The following is a 21,254-nucleotide window of genomic DNA, read 5'->3' as shown; positions in this document are numbered from 1 at the left end:
GCCTGCAAGCTGGACGCCTCTCCAGGTTCCTTCTTCGCTCGCGACAACACCGCCAACTTCCTGGCCTGGTGCCGCCACGTCGGCGTTGAGGAGACCTACCTGTTTGAGTCGGAAGGCCTCGGTAAGAGCTGCAGCAGATGTCAACAAAACTATCGACTTCCTTCACCCGTTCTGTGTGTATCATCATTTTAAATTAGCCTGCCATCTCTGTTTGTTTGTTTTGTTTTTTCGAGTGAACCTTTTCTACTTAAACTCCTCCTCTGTTGCTCTCCCCCCCTCTCTTTCATGTGCAGCAGCCTTAACGTTGTTGGTCTCAGTAAAAGTGATTCCAGAGGATCCTTTGATCCGTCTGTCTTACAGCAGTCATGCTTTATAACTTTGGGACCGGTATCATGAGTTTCCCTGCATGTGCTTGGCCATTTTCCCTCTCAAGCTTTCCTTCCTGTAGCGAGCCTTGTTGAGTCAAAGACTGTTTTAAAATCACACCAAAAGGAAGCTGAGACCAAGTAATAAAAATAAAAAAAAGACACCTTGTGCTGCCATATGCAAGAGCAGACAAATCCTTCAGGAGTTCTATTAAATCTTTACTCGGATGATGACTTGATCTGTTCAGTAAGAACACCAGCTAACATGAACATAGTTGAGTCCTATTTACGGGTTAACGCAGTGTTGTGGAGGATGTAAACGGACTAGACAGCGGCTGTAAGCTCCTTTGCAGAGCTCTGTGGTTTAAGCCTCACGTCTTGATGGTTTAATAGGATCTGTTGTGGAGAGCAATCGCCCTGAGTACTCACTTCATTACAAGTAATGGCTCTCCAAAAGAACGGATCGGGGCGATTTCAGAAAGGCCATGCGTCTGCTGTGATTATACTACATGCTTTATGTTTAATGACCGTCCTTGTGCGACTTTTAAAGCCCCCCCCCCCCCCCCGTCCTCTTCTGCATGAATCACCCGACAACCCCTCAGGGAACGGCTAACTTTATCTTACGTGCTCACAGTGTCACGTTTCCAGAATGTAGCACGTGCATTTTTTTTATCACACCTCATCCCCCTCGTTTGCGATTTCCGTCGTGTTCTGCTGAAGAAAGCCCGAGATGGCAGCTGCTGCTTCACATTATCTGACCCTAAACTATTGCATTTTCTGCCTCAGTGCTGCACAAGGAGCCCCGGCAAGTCTGCCTCTGCCTCCTGGAGATCGGCCGCATCGTCTCCAAGTGAGTGTTTGAACGCAGGAGAAGAAGAAGAAGAAGAAGAAGAAGGTGCCAAAGGTAGACGCTGTGAACTCTGCTGTGTGTCCCTCAGGTACGGAGTGGAGCCTCCTGTGCTGGTGAAGCTGGAGAAGGAGATCGAGCTGGAGGAGACTCTGCTGCTGACGGAGGAGCCGCCTCCGGCCGTCAAAACCTTCAGCGTGTGCTGCCAGCACGGCGGCCTCTACCGGCCCGGGGTGAGTTCTGACCCGTGAACGGAAGCTAAAACGCCGTACTGCAGTAGAACGGCCTCCCTCATCTTTACCTGGCTGCTACCATTGCCGCTGAACGCTCGCAATATTGGCGAGCCGTCGCCTAACCTCGGTCTACATGACGGGGTTCACAGCTGACCGCGCACAAAACGAGCAAAAGCCGAGCGTCTGTAGGGCCCCGCAGCTAGCTGATCACGTCGGCGGTCCACGTGCGACCCATTTGAGGCCGCCTCATTGGCGCCCCGCGGGGTGTGACACATCGCGGCTGACCACGTGACGCTCAGACCGGCCAGCCACCGTGACGCACACACACACACACACGCAGCCTCGAGTACACACAAGGGAGGAACTGTTGATGTGCCGCTCTCTCACCGAGCGGGGCCTCCTCCATCAACACTTTCTAAATCATGGCTGATGGAAGTTGTGATCCTAACACCGTCAGTGTTGGGTGGGTTTATTCCCCCAAAACGAGGCTCTAATACCGTCAGTGTTTAGAGGAGACAGCTGGGCTAAAAATAACTGAAGTCATTCAAGATGAAGGCGGTTTGGATAAATGCATATAACTAGTGTATTTGTTCCCAGATGCATATTTCCTTTTACACATTCAAATGAGCAGTTTGTGAGCCGCAGCTTGTAGCAAATGCTGCAAGTTATTTTAGTCCGCTGTGTCTTCATGCCCTTGTCACTCGTGTCTCCTCTTGGGTGATGCATTTTAAACATTGTTTTAATTAGACGGGTCACTGCTCGCTTCAGTGGGTGTAATTGCGTTATTGCAAAAAAAAAAACTGGAGAACCTTAAATGTTTGCTTTGTTTTCCTGTTGGGTTTTTAAATAGTCATATATGTTTACAAAGAGATTCCAGTATTTCTGCCAACGTGGCCGCCTTATGAGCCTCTTGTGTGTCTTGTAGGAGCACGGCATGGACGACCCACCCTGCAACTGTGCCAACAGAGTCTCCATTGAGTACCTGTCTGAGGGACGCTACCGACTGGGAGACAAGACCCTCTTTATTCGGGTGAGTGCTCTCTTCGGCTCACTTCACATCAGTGATCCAGATCATTTAGTCGCTGAGTTGTTGAGCTTTAATTTAAGTTATATTATCTATTGTAGCAGTAAATTTAGAATTTAGTTCCATCCTGAAAATACAGAAAAAATAAATAAAGATGCAGCCAAAAGTTGTAATGGTCAATTTGTGTACTGCAAAAAGCAGAAGCACACTATAACTAATGGTACTGTTTAGTAAAACCATAAATACTGTTTACATCCTATTATGAGACGTAGTAGGAAATCCTCAGGTGTGTGTGTGTGTGTGTGTGTGTGTGTGTGTGTGTGAGCTCTGGCAGAGATGCAACAGTCTTCACCACATCTCTGGAGGCTGTGATTGGACACATGTAAGCTCGTTACTCGGTAGTGGCGGATAGTGTTAGACGATTACATCATAATTACTCTGCTGCTGTCCGCGCTGCCAAGCCTCAGGACACTCATTTATAGATCCGCAGTGGCTATTTTGGGAAGGAATGCATCACTGTGGATTTTTGACTGCCTGCAAAGATCAACCAAACGTGTCTTTGAGGGGGAAACGTGTTTACCAGCTGATTTTTATTTCCCCACACAGATGCTTCATGGGAAACACGTGATGGTGCGCGTCGGTGGCGGCTGGGACACGCTGCGAGGCTTCCTGATGAAGTACGACCCTCTGAGAGTGCTGCAGTTCACCACTCTGGAGCAGAAGATCCTGGCCTTTCAGAAAGGCCCCCCCGGCCTGGGAGGTCACCATGGCAATGCAGCTCCACCCCCTCCACCCGACATGGACCCCCTCGCCGCTGTTGACGACCTCATCTCCTCCTCGTCCTCCACTTCCACCTCGTCGTCGTCTTCCTCCTCCGGCTCGGGCTGTAAGGCGACGTCTGTGACCGGCGCCTGCCGCTCGTACGCCGCCTCTCCGGCCTGCACGCCCACGTTGCCAAGAAAGGGCGTCGCCTCAGCGCCCAAGAAGAACCTGCATGCGACACCTTCCTCCCCCAGGAAGCCCACCCAGCTGCCCCTGCCCACCACCACCACCAAAGCTTGCTCCTCTCTGCCCGCCACGCCTGTGGGAAGCTCCAAACAGCCTCCCAGCCCGGGGTGTCCGGGTGTGCAGGTCCATCGCAGAGCTCTGACTCCGTCCTCTGCTCCATCGCGTGGCCCTGCGGATCCGAGCCCCGCCTCCAAACTGAAGCTCAGACCGCCACCGCGCTGCCCCGCCTCTCATCCCAGGAGCCCCGTCTGCCCTGAGCCGTCTTCCAAATTCCCCAAACCCTCCAGCCCCTGCACCTCTCCCATCGCCGCCTATGCGCCCCGCCCCGTCGCCGCGCCAGCACGGGCCCCCGCCCCTAAAGATGCCCGGCCCCCGATGGGCACCAGCCAGCGCTCACGGCTCCTTGCGCAGCGCCGTCCGGGCTCCCCGGCCTCGCGCCTCCGTCTAGAGGCCGCCAGGCGGGTGCGGATGGCCACAAGAGGTGCAGCGACGTCAACTCCCCAGACCCGGACCCCCACCCCCAGTTCACGGGCGACCTCCCCGGGGCCGCCGAAGCCTAGCTGCTCCCTGCTGAAGAGCAAAGAGGTCGCAGCCAAAGCCAAGGGGCCCGCCCTGAACAAGGTGGCTGCTGCCCCGCCACGTGGCGTGGCTGCCCCGCCACGCGCTGCCCCGCCACGCGCTGCCCCACCACGCGGCGCAGCTGCTGTCCCCGGGCGGGTCCATGGGGGCAACACAGGCCCTCCCAACAGCAGAGCCAATCAGACAACACCAGCCACAGCACAGAGGGTGGGGCGGAAGCAAGCAGCCACCACCAACCCCATCAGCGGGAAGTCAACCCTAAAACCTGATGCGGCTCCAGGACTCGCCCTGGCCCCGAAGAAAACCAGCCCCAACGTCAGAGATGTAAAGACGGAGCCCGGCGTCTGCAAGAAGATCAAGAGCAAAAGCGAGGACCCTTATTTTGAAATGAACAGTCGGAGGAGGCAGAGGACGTAACCCAACGGCGTCCGAAGACTTCACCAAAGCCAGCAGGCTGGTGGTCACACAGCAGTTGTCACTAACCCTCATCAAAAAGCTTCTCATTTTTGTCCATTGTTTGTCTTCAAATCTGTTTTTGTATGTTATTTAATCGCCTTTTATCTTTTGTCTTTTTTTTAATCCAGGGTCAAAGGTATCATGTATGTCTTGTCACCGTGGTGATTGAGCGGTCTTTTTTCGGGCGGTCAGCTAACTTGGTCAACACTAAAACTTGTTGTTTACATTTTCACTCGTTACATGTGAAGCCGTTACAAATGATTTGTGTTGGCTGACTTTAGCAGAACAAAGGATATAATTTTATCGAACACTAACCTCAAAGCTTATTTTAGCTCATTACATCATCACAGGAAACAGCCATGAAGTAAAAGGCACTTCGGTGAACTTTTGCAGGTAAACGGATAATTTTTTTATTTATTGCAAAGCAGCTCCTGAGTCCCGTTTCCTCCAGCAGGTTACCAAAGTTGTGACATTTCTGGAGTTCAGTGACAAAACTGGAACACAAATCATGGTTTCTGGTGATTTATTGTTGCTCCCCAGTGAGAACATACTGTCCACTGGTGGATATTTGGACATAACACTTGTGTCTGATATCTAGGTGGGAGGTTCGTCTCGATACCGCCGGACAAGGCGTCATCAGGAACGGATCTTCCTGTCGTGTGCCTTCATCAGAAATGTCTCGTTTCTGAGCGGCATTAGAATGTATTAGATGATCGGGGGGGGTTAATTGTTTTTACTGATGAAAATTGCACATTGTGTACGAGCACTCATGACTTTGGTTTCTCGGGAGAAAAGCCTGAGTCGCAGATGAACTACTGATCAAACTCCTCTCTTCTTTTTAGCAGAAAACACTCTGTGTGTGTGTGTGTGTCCGTGTGTGTGTCCGTGTGTGTTTGTGTGTGTGTGTGTCCCCTTGTTTGGCACTTTACAGGAACCGCCATGTTTGTCAGAATTTTAATGTTGATTCTGTCTCTTGTTCCGGCTACCTTTTTGTCATTTTGATTAATAAATTGACAAGTGTTTTAAAGACTATCTAAAATGTGTCACATTTGTCTTATTTAACATATTAAGTGTTTTTGAGGAGTTGTTTCCTCTAAAACGGTCTTAGCCTGGATACCCAACACATTCCTCCAAGTATTCAGACTGGAGAGAGAGAAAAGTTAAGAAAGATACTTAGGTGATTATGCCTCACATTATTGTGGGCCAATTATTAAGGTGCAAAATTGCAAAGCGTAACCAATAGCAGTCTCGCGGTGTTACAACTAATCGCTGAGGAATGTTTCAATCATGCAGCCGCCTCTTTATCACGCCCCCAGCTCTCACGAGCCAATGGCAGCCTGGCCTGTTGACCCCAAGTTCAATTACCTTTGAGAAAATACATTTTAAAACTGAGAAACACTGCAGTAACTTGAATTATTTTAATTATCCGAACGGTAAAAGAGGAGCCAGTTGAAGGAGCAAAAATGTACTCTATTTCCAGTCTCACCGAACCAAGAGTCCGCTAGCTCCATCCATCCATTTTCCACCGCTTATCCGAGGTCGGGTCGCGGTGGCAACAGGTCAAGCAGGCCGACCCAGACCTCCCTCTCACCGGCAACATGTTCCAGCTCATTCTGGGGGATCCCGAGGCATTCCCAGGCCAGCTGGGAGATGTAATCCCTCCAGCGTGTTCTGGGTCTTCCCCGGTTTCTCTTCCCAGTTGGACGTGCCTGGAAAACCTCCAGTGGGAGGCGTCCAGGAGGCATCCTAATTAGATGCCCGAACCACCTCAGCTGACTCCTTTCGACGCGAAGGAGTAGCAGCTCGACTCCAAACTCCCTCCTGATGACCGAGCTCCTTACCCTATCTCTAAGGCTGAGCCCGGCCACCCTACGGATGAAGCTCATTTCGGCCGCTTGTAGCCGCGACCTTGTCCTTTCGGTCACGACCCAGAGTTCGTGACCATAGGTGAGGGTAGGAACGTAGACCGAGTGGTAAATTGAGAGCTTTGCCTTCCGGCTCAGCTCCCTCTTCACCAAGACGGTCCGGTGCAGCGCCCGCTTTACTGCTGCAGCTGCACCGATCCGTCTGTCGATCTCCCGCTCCATCTTACCCTCACTCGTGAACAAGACCCCGAGATACTTGAACTCCTTCGCTTGAGGTAGGCACTCCGTCCCCACCTGGAGGGAGCAATCCACCGGTTTCCGGCAGAGAACCATGGCCTCAGATTTGGAGGTGCTAACACTCATCCCCGCCGCTTCACACTCGGCTGCAAACCGCCCCAGTGAATGCTGGAGGTCACGATCCGAGGAGGCTAACAGGACCACATCATCTGCAAACAGCAGAGAGGCGATCCCGAGACACCCGAAACTGACGTTCTCCGCCCCCAGGCTGCGCCTAGATATCCTGTCCATGAAAATCACGAACAGGACCGGTGACAAAGGGCAGCCCTGGCGGAGGCCAACACCCACCGGGAACGTGTCTGACTTATTGCCGAGAATGCGGACACAGCTCATACTGCAGTAATACAGAGACCGGATCGCCCGTTGTAACTGGTCCGGCACCCCATACTCCCGCAGCACCCCCGAGGGACCCGGTCAAAAGCCTTCTCCAAGTCCACAAAGCACATGTAGACTGGTTGGGCAAACTCCCAGAACCCCTCCAGTAGTCTTGCGAGGGTAAAGAGCTGTTCCACGGCCGGGACGGAATCCACACTGCTCCTCTTGAATCTGAGCTTCGACAAGCGGTCGGAGCCTCCTTTCCAGCACCCTGGCATAAGCCTTCCCCGGGAGGCTGAGTAGTGTGATACCCCGGTAATTCGAGCACACTCTCCGGTCCCCCTTTTTGAAGATGGGAACCACCACCCCGGTCTGCCATTCCATGGGCACTGATCCCGACCCCCATGCGACATTGAAGAGGCGTGTCAGCCAGGACAGCCCAACTATGTCCAGCGCCTTCAGCATCTCAGGGCGGATCTCATCCACCCCCGGCGCCTTGCCACCAAGGAGCTTTTTAACTACCTCAGCGACCTCTGCCAGGGATATGGGTGAGCCTCCCCCTAGGTCCTCAGGCGCTGCCTCCTCTGCAGAGGACATGTTGGTCGGGTTTAGGAGTTCCTCAAAGTGCTCTTTGCACCGCCCGACAATGTCCTCCGTCCGGGTTAGCAGTCCTGACAGCTCTGCTCCTCTCTTCACCCGAGTGTCCAAGACATACGGCCGCAGATCAAATGATACGATTACAAAGTCGATCATTGATCTCCGGCCTAAGGTGTTCTGGTACCAGGTACACTTATGAGCCACCTTATGTTCGAACACAGTGTTCGTTATGGCCAAACCGTGGCAAGCACAGAAGTCCAATAACGAAACACCATTCGGGTTTAGATCGGGCAAGCCGTTCCTCCCAATCACCCCCCGCCAGGTTTCTCCGTCATTGCCCACGTGAGCGTTGAAGTCCCCCAGGAGAACTATGGAGTCGGTAGGCGGCGCCCTTTCCAGGACCCCTCCCACCGACTCCAAGAAGGCCGGATACTCTGAACTGCTGTTTGGTGCATAAGCACAAACCACAGTCAGAGCTTTGCTCCCCGCAACCCGTAGGCACATGGAGGCGACCCTCTCGCTCTCCGGGGAGAACTCCAACACAGCGGCGCTCAGCCGGGGGCTCGTGAGCATCCCCACTCCCGCCTGGCGCCTCTCAAACTGGGCAACTCCGGAAAAGGACAAAGTCCAACCCCTCTCCGGGAGCTTGGTTCCAGAGCCAACGCTGTGTGTGGAGGTGAGTCCAACTATTTCTAGCTGGTATCGCTCCACCTCCTGCACCAGCTCTGGCTCTTTCCCCGCTAGCAAGGTGACGTTCCACGTCCCTAGAGCTAGTCTATGCCGCCGGCTATCGGCATGCCCGGGCCTCCCGCCCGACCCACCGCCCGGTCTGCATAGCACCCGACCCCGATGCTTGTCCCTGCGGGTGGTGGGTCCACAGGGTGGCTGCTCCATGGTGTTTATTCGGGCTGAGCCCGACCGGGCCCCATGGGCAAAGGCCCGGCCACCAGACGCTCGCCTACGAGCTCCCCTCCTGGGTCTGGCTCCGGGAGGGTGCCCCGGTTTCCCTGGTCCGGGCGAGGTGACTGTAGTCCGTGGGCTAACTATCATAGGGGTCGTTTTGAACCGCTCTTAGTCTGGGCTCTCCCCTGAAACCTGTTTGCCTTGGGAGACCCTACCAGGGGCTAATGCCCCAGACAACATAGCTCCCAGGATCACTGAGCCACTCAAACTCCTCCACCACAATAAGGTGGCGATTCGCGGAGGAGTCCGCTAGCTAGCACAAGTAAATAGAAGCTGCAGCAGGTGTTACAGGTGAAAAGATGAGCAATATTTGCCTTTAGTCCTCGTGGAAGGAACTTGCTTGCGCACATTTCACTTGTCTGTCTGACACACATGAGATGAGCACTGGTATTTCTCCTAAAGAGTGGAACCAGATTATTAGAATTATAACATTTGTTTGCATTATTTGTGAGTGAATCAGTCAAATATGCCACCAGCACGCTTGCTGTTTGTTTTGTGTATGAAATATTGTTTCTGTGGTGCTGCTGGTCTGGTATGGTCCCTTTAACACTAGTGACTGGAGCAATGTTTGCCTGTATATGCAGACAAAAGGTGAGCCCTGAACTACCCAGAGAGAGACCACACAGGTGATTTAAATTTAGGCTGATTGGACCTCAGGACTGTGTGCAGACTCATGTTTTTATTGCAAAAACAAACTGGAGTAGAAATATCCTAGGGATTAAAGTGACTATAAAACCCATGAAAAATAAAACAATTCACGTATGTTAGATTTTCAGCCTCTGAGGTTGGTAGAACGATACCTAGTTGCATATTTTGTTCATGAAAAATTATGAAATCTGACTAATCAGAACAAGTGAAATCACTTGTGATGGTGTGCAGGCCTCCAATAGTCACCTGTTGTGCTCTGCTGCCCGCCAGTGGTGTTAAAGAAACACTACACCAGGGTTGAGTTAGTTCGGGTGGTTGAATGTTGTGATTTTATATTGGATTATAGAAGGCGAGAGGAATAAATATACTCTTAAAACCACAAGAGCCAATCTTTATTCATCCCCGTGTTAAATAACGAAACAAGACCTAATTATTTTTTTTCTGAAAGTCAAACGGAACAGTGGGGGATAAGTCATGTCGGCACAGCAGAGGTCCACAGGGACAACTGTTAGCTTCAAAGGAATCAGCTGTTATTAGAAGGAAAAGCACAGATGTAAATAATGTGAATGATGGCTGAATTCCATTTAGCTGCTTTGATTTCAGGGTCCTGGGCTGCGGTCGAATGTTTGGTTTTTCCTCTAAATGCTAAGGGAAGGAAAAAACTATAGGCCGTGTTTTTCATAAACATGTCTGCATTTTGTTTTTTATTTCAAAAAGTCCACAGACAAAAAAAAGAAAAGGAAGCCAAATAAAATACTTGCATGCATTTACAGGCTTGAAGACCGAGTCTGGTCTCGGTGCATTGTGGGCTAAAAGCTGAGCGTGAAACCTTGAGAAAAGTCCCGGCACACAGGCAGCAGTTTAAACACGTTCACAGGTTAATCACTCAGCACCGTCACAGCCAGTACGTTAAAATCCAGTGTGCAAATAACTAAGACTGACCGGACTGCAAAGTCAGTCCAAACAAAAGGAAAACAAACTATTCTCACACAGTGAATGAAAGTGTGTTTTTCCTCTTTTTCTGTGTGAAGGCAAACGTGTAAAAACTGTGCAATATTTATTCACTTAGTCAGTTTTGCTTTTGCGGCTTGTTTGTGAGGCGCATCCTCACTTTACTGACCTGTGTGACTCCTGCAGAACTTTCGGGGCTAAACGGCACTTAGAGTTTAGGCTAAAACATCAAATCGTCACATACACTTCACCTGTTAAAAGTTTAAAAATCAACCTTACGGTACAAAGTATTCTTCATTTAAAGCTGTCCTGAAGGTGTAGTTTAAAACCAAACGACAAAGTTCTGAATGGATGCCAGCTAAGCGACAAAAAGTAAATTAAATATTTCGCTGCATTGATAACAGCTAAAATGCCTCGCTGTGCTAATCGTTAGTGGTTTGTGATTTTAGTGCAGGAAGTAAGTAACAGACACGGAAAAGCTTCTACGGCTACATTTTAGACATTCGAAGATAAGAACCATCTTCTTGAACAGTTTCAGTGATTTTGTTCAAATGTCATTTAAGTGTTAAATAAAAGTGGCGTTCAGGGAAACAAAAAAAGGTCAGTCTGTACAAAAAAACGTTTTTGGGGATTTTAAAAATCCACCAGCAGAGTCAGTGGTATAACCCCTCTGTGTTATTTATGATGCATTCCTACTGGGACCGTCTTCCAGTCAGCTGATCCGGGGTTAAAGTCCCAGCACCAGTTATGAGGGACAACATTCCTCCAGATTACCCAGAACTCTCCAGTACAATACGCAGTGCACGGGGATCTCTTTACCCCCCCCCAGAGACGGCTCACAGGAGCAGAGGCGTGTGCTCCCCGGCCGGCTCCATCCTCTTGGTGAGCTGCCGCACTCTGGCCAGGAGGCGGTTGGGCAGCGGGGGGAAGTGGTGGCTCGGGTCGAGGACGTTGGTCTTGCGGCGCTCGCGTTCCTGCAGCCACATGAGGTACGGGCTGGGCGGGAAGAACGGGCGGGTGCGCTCGCGGTACAGCTGCAGGACGACGCCGCCGACGCCGAGCACCACCCACACCGTGATCATGGCGTAGTCTGGACGACGGGAGGAGGAGGAGACGGTGTTGAGATGAGACCAAACATTAGAGTCACAGATTCTTTTAAAGTTGTGAACTCACCGATGGCTTGGAAGGGCATGTCGGTGAACACGGCATTGAAGTTGTTGTTGAGGAAGCGCTTGAGGATGTTCAGTGTGATGAAGGACAGGCTGGTGTAGATGTAGGCGTTGACGGCCAGAATCACGGCATAAGCACCGACGGCGCCGCACGTGACGATGTTTCCCTGGTGTCAAAGAAACATAAAACATCTCTGGTCAAGATGAATGAGAAACACTTTCATTCTTACCTTTTTTTATTTAGATAGAGCAGGGATTCGGTTGGCTGTAAAGCACAAAAAAAAAATAAAAAAAAAATCACTTTTTGTCTCACTATGTAATCTGTCATACCACCACTAGATGGCGCCAAAATAAATATCCTAAATCCTACACATCACAAGCTCCTCAGTGGTTTGAAGCGCTTTTGGGCTCGTTGGAGAACACACAGGAAGTCACAGAGATGGTTACATCCTGTTAGATTTGATCTGTAGTCTACTTATTTATATTTGTTTGAAAATATACATATACGTGGAAATATGTGCGACTGTCACTGCCGTCCATCCTTTGTTCTTTCTATGTCTGTCTTATTTCACTGTGCTTCTTGTTTGGATGTGTGCTGTAATAACATATATTATTATAAACCACACAAGATATGTTTTTAGATTAAACCTTCATTGCACAACAATCTTGCGTAAAATGTTACAATCACACAGAAAGTGTTCTACTGAAACCCACGTGACACAGACCCTCAGTGGGCCGTCTCCGCTCTGAACTGTTCTCAGATCTGTTACCTCTCTGGGCCAACGCACGAAGAACAGCGGAACGGCGACCATGATGCAGCAGAAGGTCACCCAGAAAACGGCATCTGAGTGTCTGAACAGATCGAGGTCACCTGGAACAAGACCGCGACACACAGGAACACACTCGGTATATAAATCATACGCAACAGTGTTAAAGAGACAGTGACGTCACGGCGGCAGGTTTCTCCTACCGAGAGGAGTGAAGAGGACCGTGGAGGCGACGAGGAAGCCGAGCATCAGTCCAACCACGACGACGCAGGCCATGACGGAACCCCAGCGCCACCAGCTCATCACCAGCAGGACTCCGCCCACCACGCCGATCACCGCCGACAAGGCCAGACAGACTGCAGAGAGACGCACACACTCTCACATACTGGCTGTAATCATGCAAACCGGCAGAAAGCTTTGAGAATGATCAAAGTGTGTGTGTGTGTGTGTGTGTGTGTGTGTGCGTGTGCGCGTGTGCGTGTGTGTGTGCGTGTGTGTGTGTGTGTGTAAGACTCACTGTCATAGTCCAGGTCTGTGGTCCTTGTGATCAGCACAAAGAAGAAAAACATCCCAAAGCTGAATCCCATGCAAAACATCTCTGCGTGACAGAGAGGCAGAAACAGAGAGAGAGTAAATTAAATGCAGTGACTTCACACGTCACAGTAGAACCAGGACAGACGTGACTCGGATCAGTCTGCACAGAATAAACCCACCGCATCTTCCAGAACCACTGGCAGCAGCGGCAGTTCAGTCATGGGTTCACAGAGCAACAAACCTTTCGGCATCACATGAGAGGAGACCACATGAGAGGAGACCACATGAGAGGCAGGCCAGCGCCGATCCGGATGTTCATTCTAGCTACGCATACTTGCAGATAAACTACAGGAGATTAAGTAGTGTGCACCCCCCGTGCCTCATGGACGCCTCCTTTTTGAAGAGGATTTCTGTCTGGCCAGAGGCCCCCAGGAAGGGTTCTAGATCTCGTCTGGGCTGGGAACACCTCGGAAAGCGCTGCTGAGGTAAGGGACGTCTGGATCACCTTGCTAAGCCCAGGACCCGGATAATGGATGTATGAATGGACGAATGGCTTATTATTACGAGGGTAATTCATAATATATGATAATAATAATAATAATAAAGACACAAAGAGATGCTACTCACCACACTTAAAGAATCGATGCCCGAAGAAACAGACAAACAGGCCGGCCAAGCCAGCGAGGGTGAAGAAAATCTTTGTAGAGATCTTTCCTAAAAACAAAATAATAAAATAACTCATTAACTGAGTAGCTAAAGGTCAAACCTTCTATCACAGCGTTCCTTAACCTCTGCAGAAAGCTGTATTTCAGCCCATGGGGTCTCTCAATCAAACCAATAACTAGAGAGTTTGGTGACGGTTTGGAGTAGCACGGGGTCATGGGAGATGTCTTCACCACCATTGCGGTCAACTTCTCCTAGTTAGGATTTCTTCAGTGTTTATTTTAACGGGAGCCAAATTATCAGCAGAGGTCTCTTCCTCTCCCAAACAAACAGACCCGGTGATTAAAACCTGAAAACGCTCAGAATAAACACGGGATGTCCTGGAGGGGCTGCGAGCTGAGCTGCCGCTAACATTTGGCAGATTGTTTCTTGTTTCCATTTTTTGTTTCACGTGTGATGAAAGCAAAAACAATAAATTAATCTGAAAATGTAAGATCACAAGCGTCGGAATAACGAACCAGTGAGCGACACATCGATGATGTGGAACACGCGGCAGCTCACCGAGTGTTTGACAGCCGTCCAGAGCGGAAACAAAGCTGCAGGCGTAGGTGTGGACGGGCACGTAGGAGGCCGAGGTGTTCATCAGCGGGTCTCTGACCACCACCGAGTAGATGACGCCCTGACCGGGGATGGAGTTGAACACCGCCGTGCTCATGTCTGAGGACAACAGCGTAATGACCTGCAGGGGGACGGGGACGAGGGGGAGAAGTTAGCGAGCAGCACGCCGGCTGTTGTGCTTCTGTCACTTGCCATAACTTTCGTTAAACATGTTCTTATGAGAGCTAGAAAGACGGTGGTGTTCGTAGTGTCCCACCCGTTTGCCGTTCTTCGTCATGCCCTGGATGTCCGCCACGGCCTGAATACCACCGAACAGGCTGCGCTCTGATAGGTCGTTCTCAGGCAGGAAGTACTGGTAGACGTCGTACTGCAGCCGCCAGCGCGTGTTGGTCTCTGTCGATTGGTCGCAGACCGGAGGAGTTTCTCCCCTGATGGAGAACCAGAACAAATCACATTGCCTTCAGTTATTATAATAACTCATTATGTTATTGTATATGATGGACTTTCTTGTCTGAGGCTCTCCTCTAGTATGATTAGCAATGAGGGAAAGGCTCAGTGCCTTGCTCATGTGCACTCCGTGGATCCAGGACACCTGCCTCTTACTGCTGTATGGCTACAAGGTGAACTGGCTTTGTGAGGAAGGACGCTGCTTTGAACATGGATGCGAGACAGCTGGAGGAACACCTCTTATTACTTTATGAAGATGAATCACAAACCCTGCAGCTGGACCTCAACCACCACCAGCTATTGCATCACTTCCTGTTAGCAGGGCTGTACCGTACAGTTCAAAGCTGTATTCAAATTCTAAATCTACGCAACTTCTTATATTCATTAAAGAAATTTGCTTTAATGAAAAAAGACAAATCACTTGATTTGAAATATTAAAAAAACCTTTAACTGAAGTGAACCAAACAAACAAAGAGCCTAGTATCTGTCCACACCACTGTTGGTAAAGAGCTGAAAACTCAATTTGACACATTTTATGCACGCAGTTTGGCATTTCCAAAATTGTCCCACGACAAGATATTCCCTCCACAAAGCCCAACGAGCACAGAAATCAGAAAGCGTCATTCAGATAACCGAAACCTCACGAGAGTTTTAACAACAGTGGAGTCTATGCTGCTCCAGACTGGCAGGTAATGAATGACACAACAGGAAATGATACAACGAGTCCTCTGTTTATCTGCACCGAGACGGCTTTGTGACACATAACAGACGTTGTTGAGAAAACGAAGCGAGTACTCTGAGCCGCAGAAGAGGAAGAGAGAGGAAGAGAGAGAGCATGAGACATCAACAGCGAGGCGGTTTGGCTTACAGGTCCTGATTTGTTTTTGGACGTGGTTAAACAAGCCCAACAGGAAGTTGAGCACATACTCTTGCGTTACCTGTCGTAGCCTAAGTTTGCCGGGGCAAAGCGGATGGTGGTCTCATAGAGGTTGTAGAGGATATAGACGTTTGGGTCAACGTCCAGGTCGAACTCCGTGTTACAAGCTCCAGGGACCGGATCTGAAAAGAGATCAAATTCTTTATTAGCTGCTGCGTCGGGCATGTGAGGGTTTAGTGGTACCCTGCCATATCAGGATGACTTGTTGTTGGGGTGTTTCAACACACTAGGACGGCATATGAGCAGCCACGCTCAATCAATGCCAGCGCTCACTCATGGTCGGCATGAGCTTCCCTTAAGTCAAAGGTTTACCACCAACTGAGTGTCTCTAAGCTTCTTCTAGCTGCAACTTCCTTGTTTTTTTTTCTGACTTCTCACGCGAGACTCGGATAGAGCGGCACACATCAGAAGAGGCGCTGAGCATGATCTGGTGTTTCAGAAGACGTACCGCTGCTGGTGTACGGCAGGATGACCCCGGTGCCCGCCACGGTGTCCTCGTCGGGAGAAGACAGAAACAAGGAGAGGGACGCCTGGCTCGGCTGGAGGGCCGACAGGAGCCCCGAGTCCGCTGCCGTCAGAGAGAGACCCAGGGCTGGCATCTGAAACCACACGGACACATCAACACCTCGTCAGCGGGAAAATGCAAAAGCAAATAAACAGTACGAGCAACAACCACTTTAAAACAGTCAGGTGCCAGAGGAAAAATTAAGGACATTACAATTCATCCTGAGGGGGACATACATGTAACTAAAGGGGGTTGAGACAATCTCCTGCCAGCATTAACTTGAAATATTCTCTCTTCTGAAAACAACACACTTGGCTCTTTGTTTAATGGATTACTGAGTAATCAACCCGTAGTACGCCTCACTCACTGCAGGCTGCACTCCTACAGGCAGTGACATTTCTACAACGGCTGAGCTCATGATAAGACCGGGCTGACCAACAAGTCAACAACATGTTTTTCACTGTTTGTGTCCTCAACACACTCTAAAATAAATGGAATCTTATTCAGAACAAATTGCATTAGTTGCTAATGAAGGGAATTAATTAATTTCACTGGCAGATCGAGTAAGAAGTTCAAATCAGTCCAAAGGTTGAGCTCACAGATCAGTTGGCCTGATGTTCAAATCCCATGAAAAGCCGAAACCAACAATGAATGCATCAACTCACAAGCAGTGTGTGTGTGTGTGTATTTAGCTTGCAGATGAAAATAGACCCCTAAAAAACATTTTATGGGATTTAGTTATATATAAATAAGTAACTTGAGCCTTATCTGACTGTATCAGCCCCAACACTGAGACCTGGTCTTTGTGCATCAGCTGATACCGAGTACTGATCCAAGACCAGTGTTTGATTAATAAGCCGTCTGCCTCACTGTGTGGAAGTGACTGAGATCATTATTGTATTTGTAAGGCAGCATCGGGCTTCACTTAAACATTACAACATAAGAAATACATAGATCTATAAATGTACAGAGTTTTTATTTATTTTAAATAATGGTATCAGATACCAGATATCTATAAATAACTGTAATATGCTGAGAAATTGGGTTAGGAAACTTCCAAAACAAATTAGTTGTTTGAATTTATAAATATAATGAATTGTTTTTTAAAAAATTGAGCAAATTACAGTGCTAATTTAAAGCCATACCTTGTTAATGTTCAGCCATTTAACCGAATGCATTTGTGTGCGTCTGAAGCGTGTGACGCAGTCCTGAACTGGTAAACTCTCAGTTCACATGAACTAGCTCTCTGACAACAATAGGATGCGTGTTACCTAAAGTAGAACAAACGGTTGAAACGACTGGTATCAAAGTAACTGTGATGTGTGTTACAGACAGCAGAGGGCTCGGTATCGTTTTGGGGGAACGTACCATACATTTTGCAGCGAGCATGAGCTGAATTACATGTTTACACTGAAAGCACTGCGCGCGCACACACACACACACACACACACACACACACACACACACACACACACACACACACTCAGTCTGACCGCTCATACAACAACTCCATTGTGTGAAGCTCGTCTTATTGTTGCGCTGGAGTGGGTAGTGAGACTCCATTTGGTGTGGTTTTACACTGATTGTATTTAAAAACACCACAGAGGTAGTGAAACGCATACCGCAGTGATTACCTTTACATGCACACTAACATGCCGCTGTTATTCAGAGTACGGCAATATTCAGAATCGCCGTTGTTGTTGTTGTCACAAGGGCAAAAAAATTTATATTTTTAACATGTAAACATGGTCGGTGATCCGCATTCTGAATGTCCAGTTATATGTAGTATGAAGTACAATATCCATCTAAAACATACTGACGTTTATCTGGTAGAGTTTTATGCATCTGGATTGTTAGCTGGAAGTAGAAATGGACAGTCATGAGCAGCACTGGCTGATAAACCAATTAACATCAAACACTAAAAGAAGGATCTTGTGGTTTACCACTCGCAGTGAGCGGGAGCGATGAAAGAATAAAGGGAGAGTGAAATAGAGATCGGCTCCATCTCGAGCGCTGACGTCCATTTGCGTCAACAGGCTCAACTGTTTGGCTTTCTCTTGTTTTCCAACGTTTCCATCAACAGAGGAAACAAAATAAAGCTAAACTAAATTAGCCCCCAACCCCCCCAGCGTGGACCCAAACCGAGCTGTCCCCTGAGACTTGTGGGACCGACGCCAGCAGCTTCCCTCAGGGCCGCCCTGTCTGCCGCTCATGACCAGTGGACTGCACATCAGCTGACTGCCACTCCTCTCAGTGGGCCAGACGGCCTCACTCACAAAGCCTCATTCATCCATCAGAGGTAGAACTAACTGCCTGCTCCTACATACCTCCAATTTCACAGTTTACCGTTTTATTTTTTATAACTGTCACAACTAAAAGAATCACTCAATTGAGGATGTGGAGAAACTCTAGAAAAATTATGAGGCGTTTGATTTGCTGATTTAACAGAACATTATGAATTTGACACCACTGAGCTTTCATACACTTAGAGCCATGTCATGCTCTAAGTGACGAACATGCCAGCCAGCAGTGTGTGCTCTCAGACCAGTGGTGCTAAGCTAGTGGTGCTAAGCTAGTGGTAAAAGGTGCGGCTGGTTGAAAACAATGAGCTGTGTGCACCAGATGATTTCAGTCACGTTCAGTTCAGCACCACAATGCACCCGCCTCCAGATGAACAAATATTTACCTCCAGCAGCTGACTAAAATAAAAGCTGCCTTGCTCGTTATCATGGTAGACAGGTAAAAGATAGAGCCCGATTGTTGTTTATCATGTAAGAAAAGAACAGGCTCACATTATGTTGCTATTTGTTTATTGTATCTATGCAGGGGGACCTTATGATTTATGATTACCTTATTGAAGTTTTTTCACTAAAAAGGATGTTCTTTAAAAAAAATATTTGTCCCATCTGTGATGCAATAAAATTATTTGTTTCTCAAAGGGATAGTTCACCCTAAAACCCTAACCACATGTTTCCCCTCTTACCCGTAGTGCTGTTTATCAATCTAGCTGGTTTTGGTGCGAGTTGCCCAGTGTTCGAGTTATCGGCCGTGGAGATCCACATCCACTTCACAGATATAAATAATAAACTGTATTTTTTCAGATTCGAGTGTGATACGGTGAAATATAGGATTTATTTCACAAGCTTACGTGTGGAAATAAGTCCATTGACAGAGCTATCGATGGTCTATATGTGCAAGTGCTTCAAGTGCCTTCTCTCGATTATAATACTTTGTGGAACTCGGCTTGTGGCGCTCAAAGTGCGAAAAATTATCGAAATGGAAATCATGACCCGGTTCCTCAAGATAATCCACAGACCTTGTCTTGATCAGTTTCATGGATTTTCTTTCAGACAGAGCCAGGGTAGCTGTCTCCCTCTATTTAAAGGCTTTGTGCTAAGCTAAGCTTTATATTTAGTGTATAGACATGAGTGGTATCGATCTTCTCCCATAAGTATTGGCAAGAAAGCAAATCATATTTCAGATGATGAGGGGAGAGTCCGTCAGTCGTCTGTCACAGGTGCTACCGCAACAGTCGGAGCTAAAAAAAAAAAAAGTGTCTGGCAGCACTTTCTCACCCTGGTGTAGGAGAGCGTGGCGTTGCGGTGCTGCGTGTGGAACTGCAGGGTGACGTAAGCCACGTCCGGGGCGATCCGGGACACCACGGCCTGCACTGTCTCGTTGCGGGAGACGTTCACGTTCTGGAAGGTTCCCAGCAGGAAAATCACCCGGTCTGCGACGGAGAGGAGAAAAGTCTGATTGATCACATGCTTTTATTGTGGAGGATTGGTTGGAGCGTGCTGCCTATAAATTCCGAGCGACAACACCAGGCAATATTGAGTAAACAGTTTGTTCCCTGAGGTCGCAGACAGCAGCTGGTGCTTTGCCATGAAGGCGACCTGAATACAGGTCAGCAGCCCATCAAGGAGGATCTTACAGAAGAAGAAAAAAGCTGAATGGAGAAGTGTGCTCTGTGTTGAGTAATGAGGTATTTCTTTAACAGCTTGACGTTATCTTCCACTTTTATCTGAAAACCTTTGGACTGGCCAGTATTAGTGAAGCCGATCATCCTCTGATCATGTGCTTACGTCAATGCTGTTTTTGTTTTCTTTCCTCTCTATTCAAATGAAACAGTAGTAATGAATCCACTATGGATGTACTCACTCTTAAGTAACCATTAACTGTCTATCTGAAGGGGAATGTGCAGAAAAGCACATAACAACACTGTACCATGATCACTTCAGATCACGCTGAAACAGCAACCGTCCACTCATGAGATCTGAGAAGCACATGTAGTTTGACCAATAGATTAAAAAATATATACATATTAAACTGACTATGTGATGCTTAAACATCTGTCAATCAAATATCACACTTCACCAAAGCAGCTTCTCCCACTCATCACTGCGACACTTCCTCATCTCTTTCACAGACCACTCGGATTGAAGTTTGAGAGGCTTTGAGAGGCTTTTCCACCCTGAGTAAATGGAAATTAGTTGCAGAAAGTGACATAAATCACTGGTTACTTCAGCCGCCATCTGTGACTTCACCCTACAGCAGAGACATTGGAGTTATTGATATTCTATTAACATCCCAATATGAATATCACAGGAATACTATACACAAGTTATGTTAGAATTGCTCTGTGATGACCCCCCCCCCACATCTCCTTACACCGATATAGACTCTGTTAAACAATGTGTAAAACATACACCCTTTCTCAAAAACACTATATAACTGAATTAAATTCACTTTATGAGTTTTTGAGGGGGGTTAAACTGGACTAAATAAACATATGACCCTGAGTAGGTTTGTGAGAAAATTTGATATTTCACTGCTAGCTAACGTTAGCTAAAGCTACACAGCAATAACAAGCTCAACAGAGTGACACTCCAGTGATTTACATGCAGTATCAAGGAGTCACACAACGGCATTTAACACGTTACCTGCTACACAATGTTAACGTTAGCTACTATATAACCCAATACTTATCGGTTTTAAAGATTGAGAAAGATAAATAACATCCTAAAAGTGAAAGTAGCATTACATTAAATTGCTGTGCGTAGTAACTCACTTTCCACTTGCGCTTGAACTTCACAAGCAAGAGGAAGACAGAGCAGCAGCAGCGGGCACCAAGTCCAACGAGACATTTTCCTTTACTTCGACAAAAGCGCTTCTACCCGCCGGTCGGTGAAATCATTGGTAACCTCGGAGCCTCCGGTGTTTGGGGAGCAGCAGTCTCTGCAGAAGCGACATGCTTGACTGGACTGAGGGGTTCCGCGGGACAGCCTTCTCCCTCTGCTGCCGCTCCGACGGCTGGAACGATGCTTCCGCGAGACTCGCGCACTCGGGTCACGCGATAGCTCCACCTCCCTGTCCAGACAGCATTTTAAATCAAGCAGTGACTGAACGTGATTTACATAAATTGTTGTCTTGGAGCATCTTACTTCGTGTATGTGTTTTGATGTC

General features: G+C 48.4%; 2 protein-coding genes across 2 annotated transcripts in view; one reads left to right on the top strand and one right to left on the bottom strand.

Moving 5' to 3' along the window:
* The window catches only part of gas2l3 (growth arrest-specific 2 like 3), a gene marked incomplete at its 5' end in the record, with an annotated part of 17,436 nt that extends 11,892 nt beyond the window's left edge, over positions 1-5,544 (top strand). The window contains 5 exons of the mRNA XM_031865602.1: positions 1-121; positions 1,152-1,215; positions 1,304-1,445; positions 2,371-2,475; positions 3,076-5,544. The exon at positions 1-121 is cut by the window's left edge and continues 10 nt beyond it. Of these exons, the coding sequence (XP_031721462.1) occupies positions 1-121; positions 1,152-1,215; positions 1,304-1,445; positions 2,371-2,475; positions 3,076-4,473 (1,830 nt within the window). The remainder of the gene's footprint in view (positions 122-1,151; positions 1,216-1,303; positions 1,446-2,370; positions 2,476-3,075) is intronic.
* A 3,475-nt stretch (positions 5,545-9,019) lies between these two features.
* tm7sf3 (transmembrane 7 superfamily member 3) lies at positions 9,020-21,125 on the bottom strand. The gene is made up of 12 exons (XM_031865674.1): positions 20,860-21,125; positions 19,364-19,518; positions 15,732-15,882; positions 15,285-15,405; positions 14,156-14,327; positions 13,843-14,020; positions 13,246-13,332; positions 12,602-12,682; positions 12,288-12,440; positions 12,088-12,188; positions 11,322-11,484; positions 9,020-11,238 (listed from the first exon to the last, which is right to left on the bottom strand). The coding sequence occupies exons 1-12, from the start codon at positions 20,933-20,935 to the stop codon at positions 10,985-10,987; spliced, it is 1,692 nt and encodes a 563-aa protein (XP_031721534.1). The 5' UTR covers positions 20,936-21,125; the 3' UTR covers positions 9,020-10,984.
* Positions 21,126-21,254: the final 129 nt, after the last annotated feature.

The sequence above is a fragment of the Anarrhichthys ocellatus genome, unplaced genomic scaffold (assembly GCF_004355925.1).
Source record: "Anarrhichthys ocellatus isolate YVR2014 unplaced genomic scaffold, GSC_Weel_1.0 scaffold33, whole genome shotgun sequence".
In the NCBI taxonomy this organism is placed as follows: domain Eukaryota; kingdom Metazoa; phylum Chordata; class Actinopteri; order Perciformes; family Anarhichadidae; genus Anarrhichthys; species Anarrhichthys ocellatus.
This window is presented reverse-complemented; position numbering and strand designations above follow the sequence as displayed.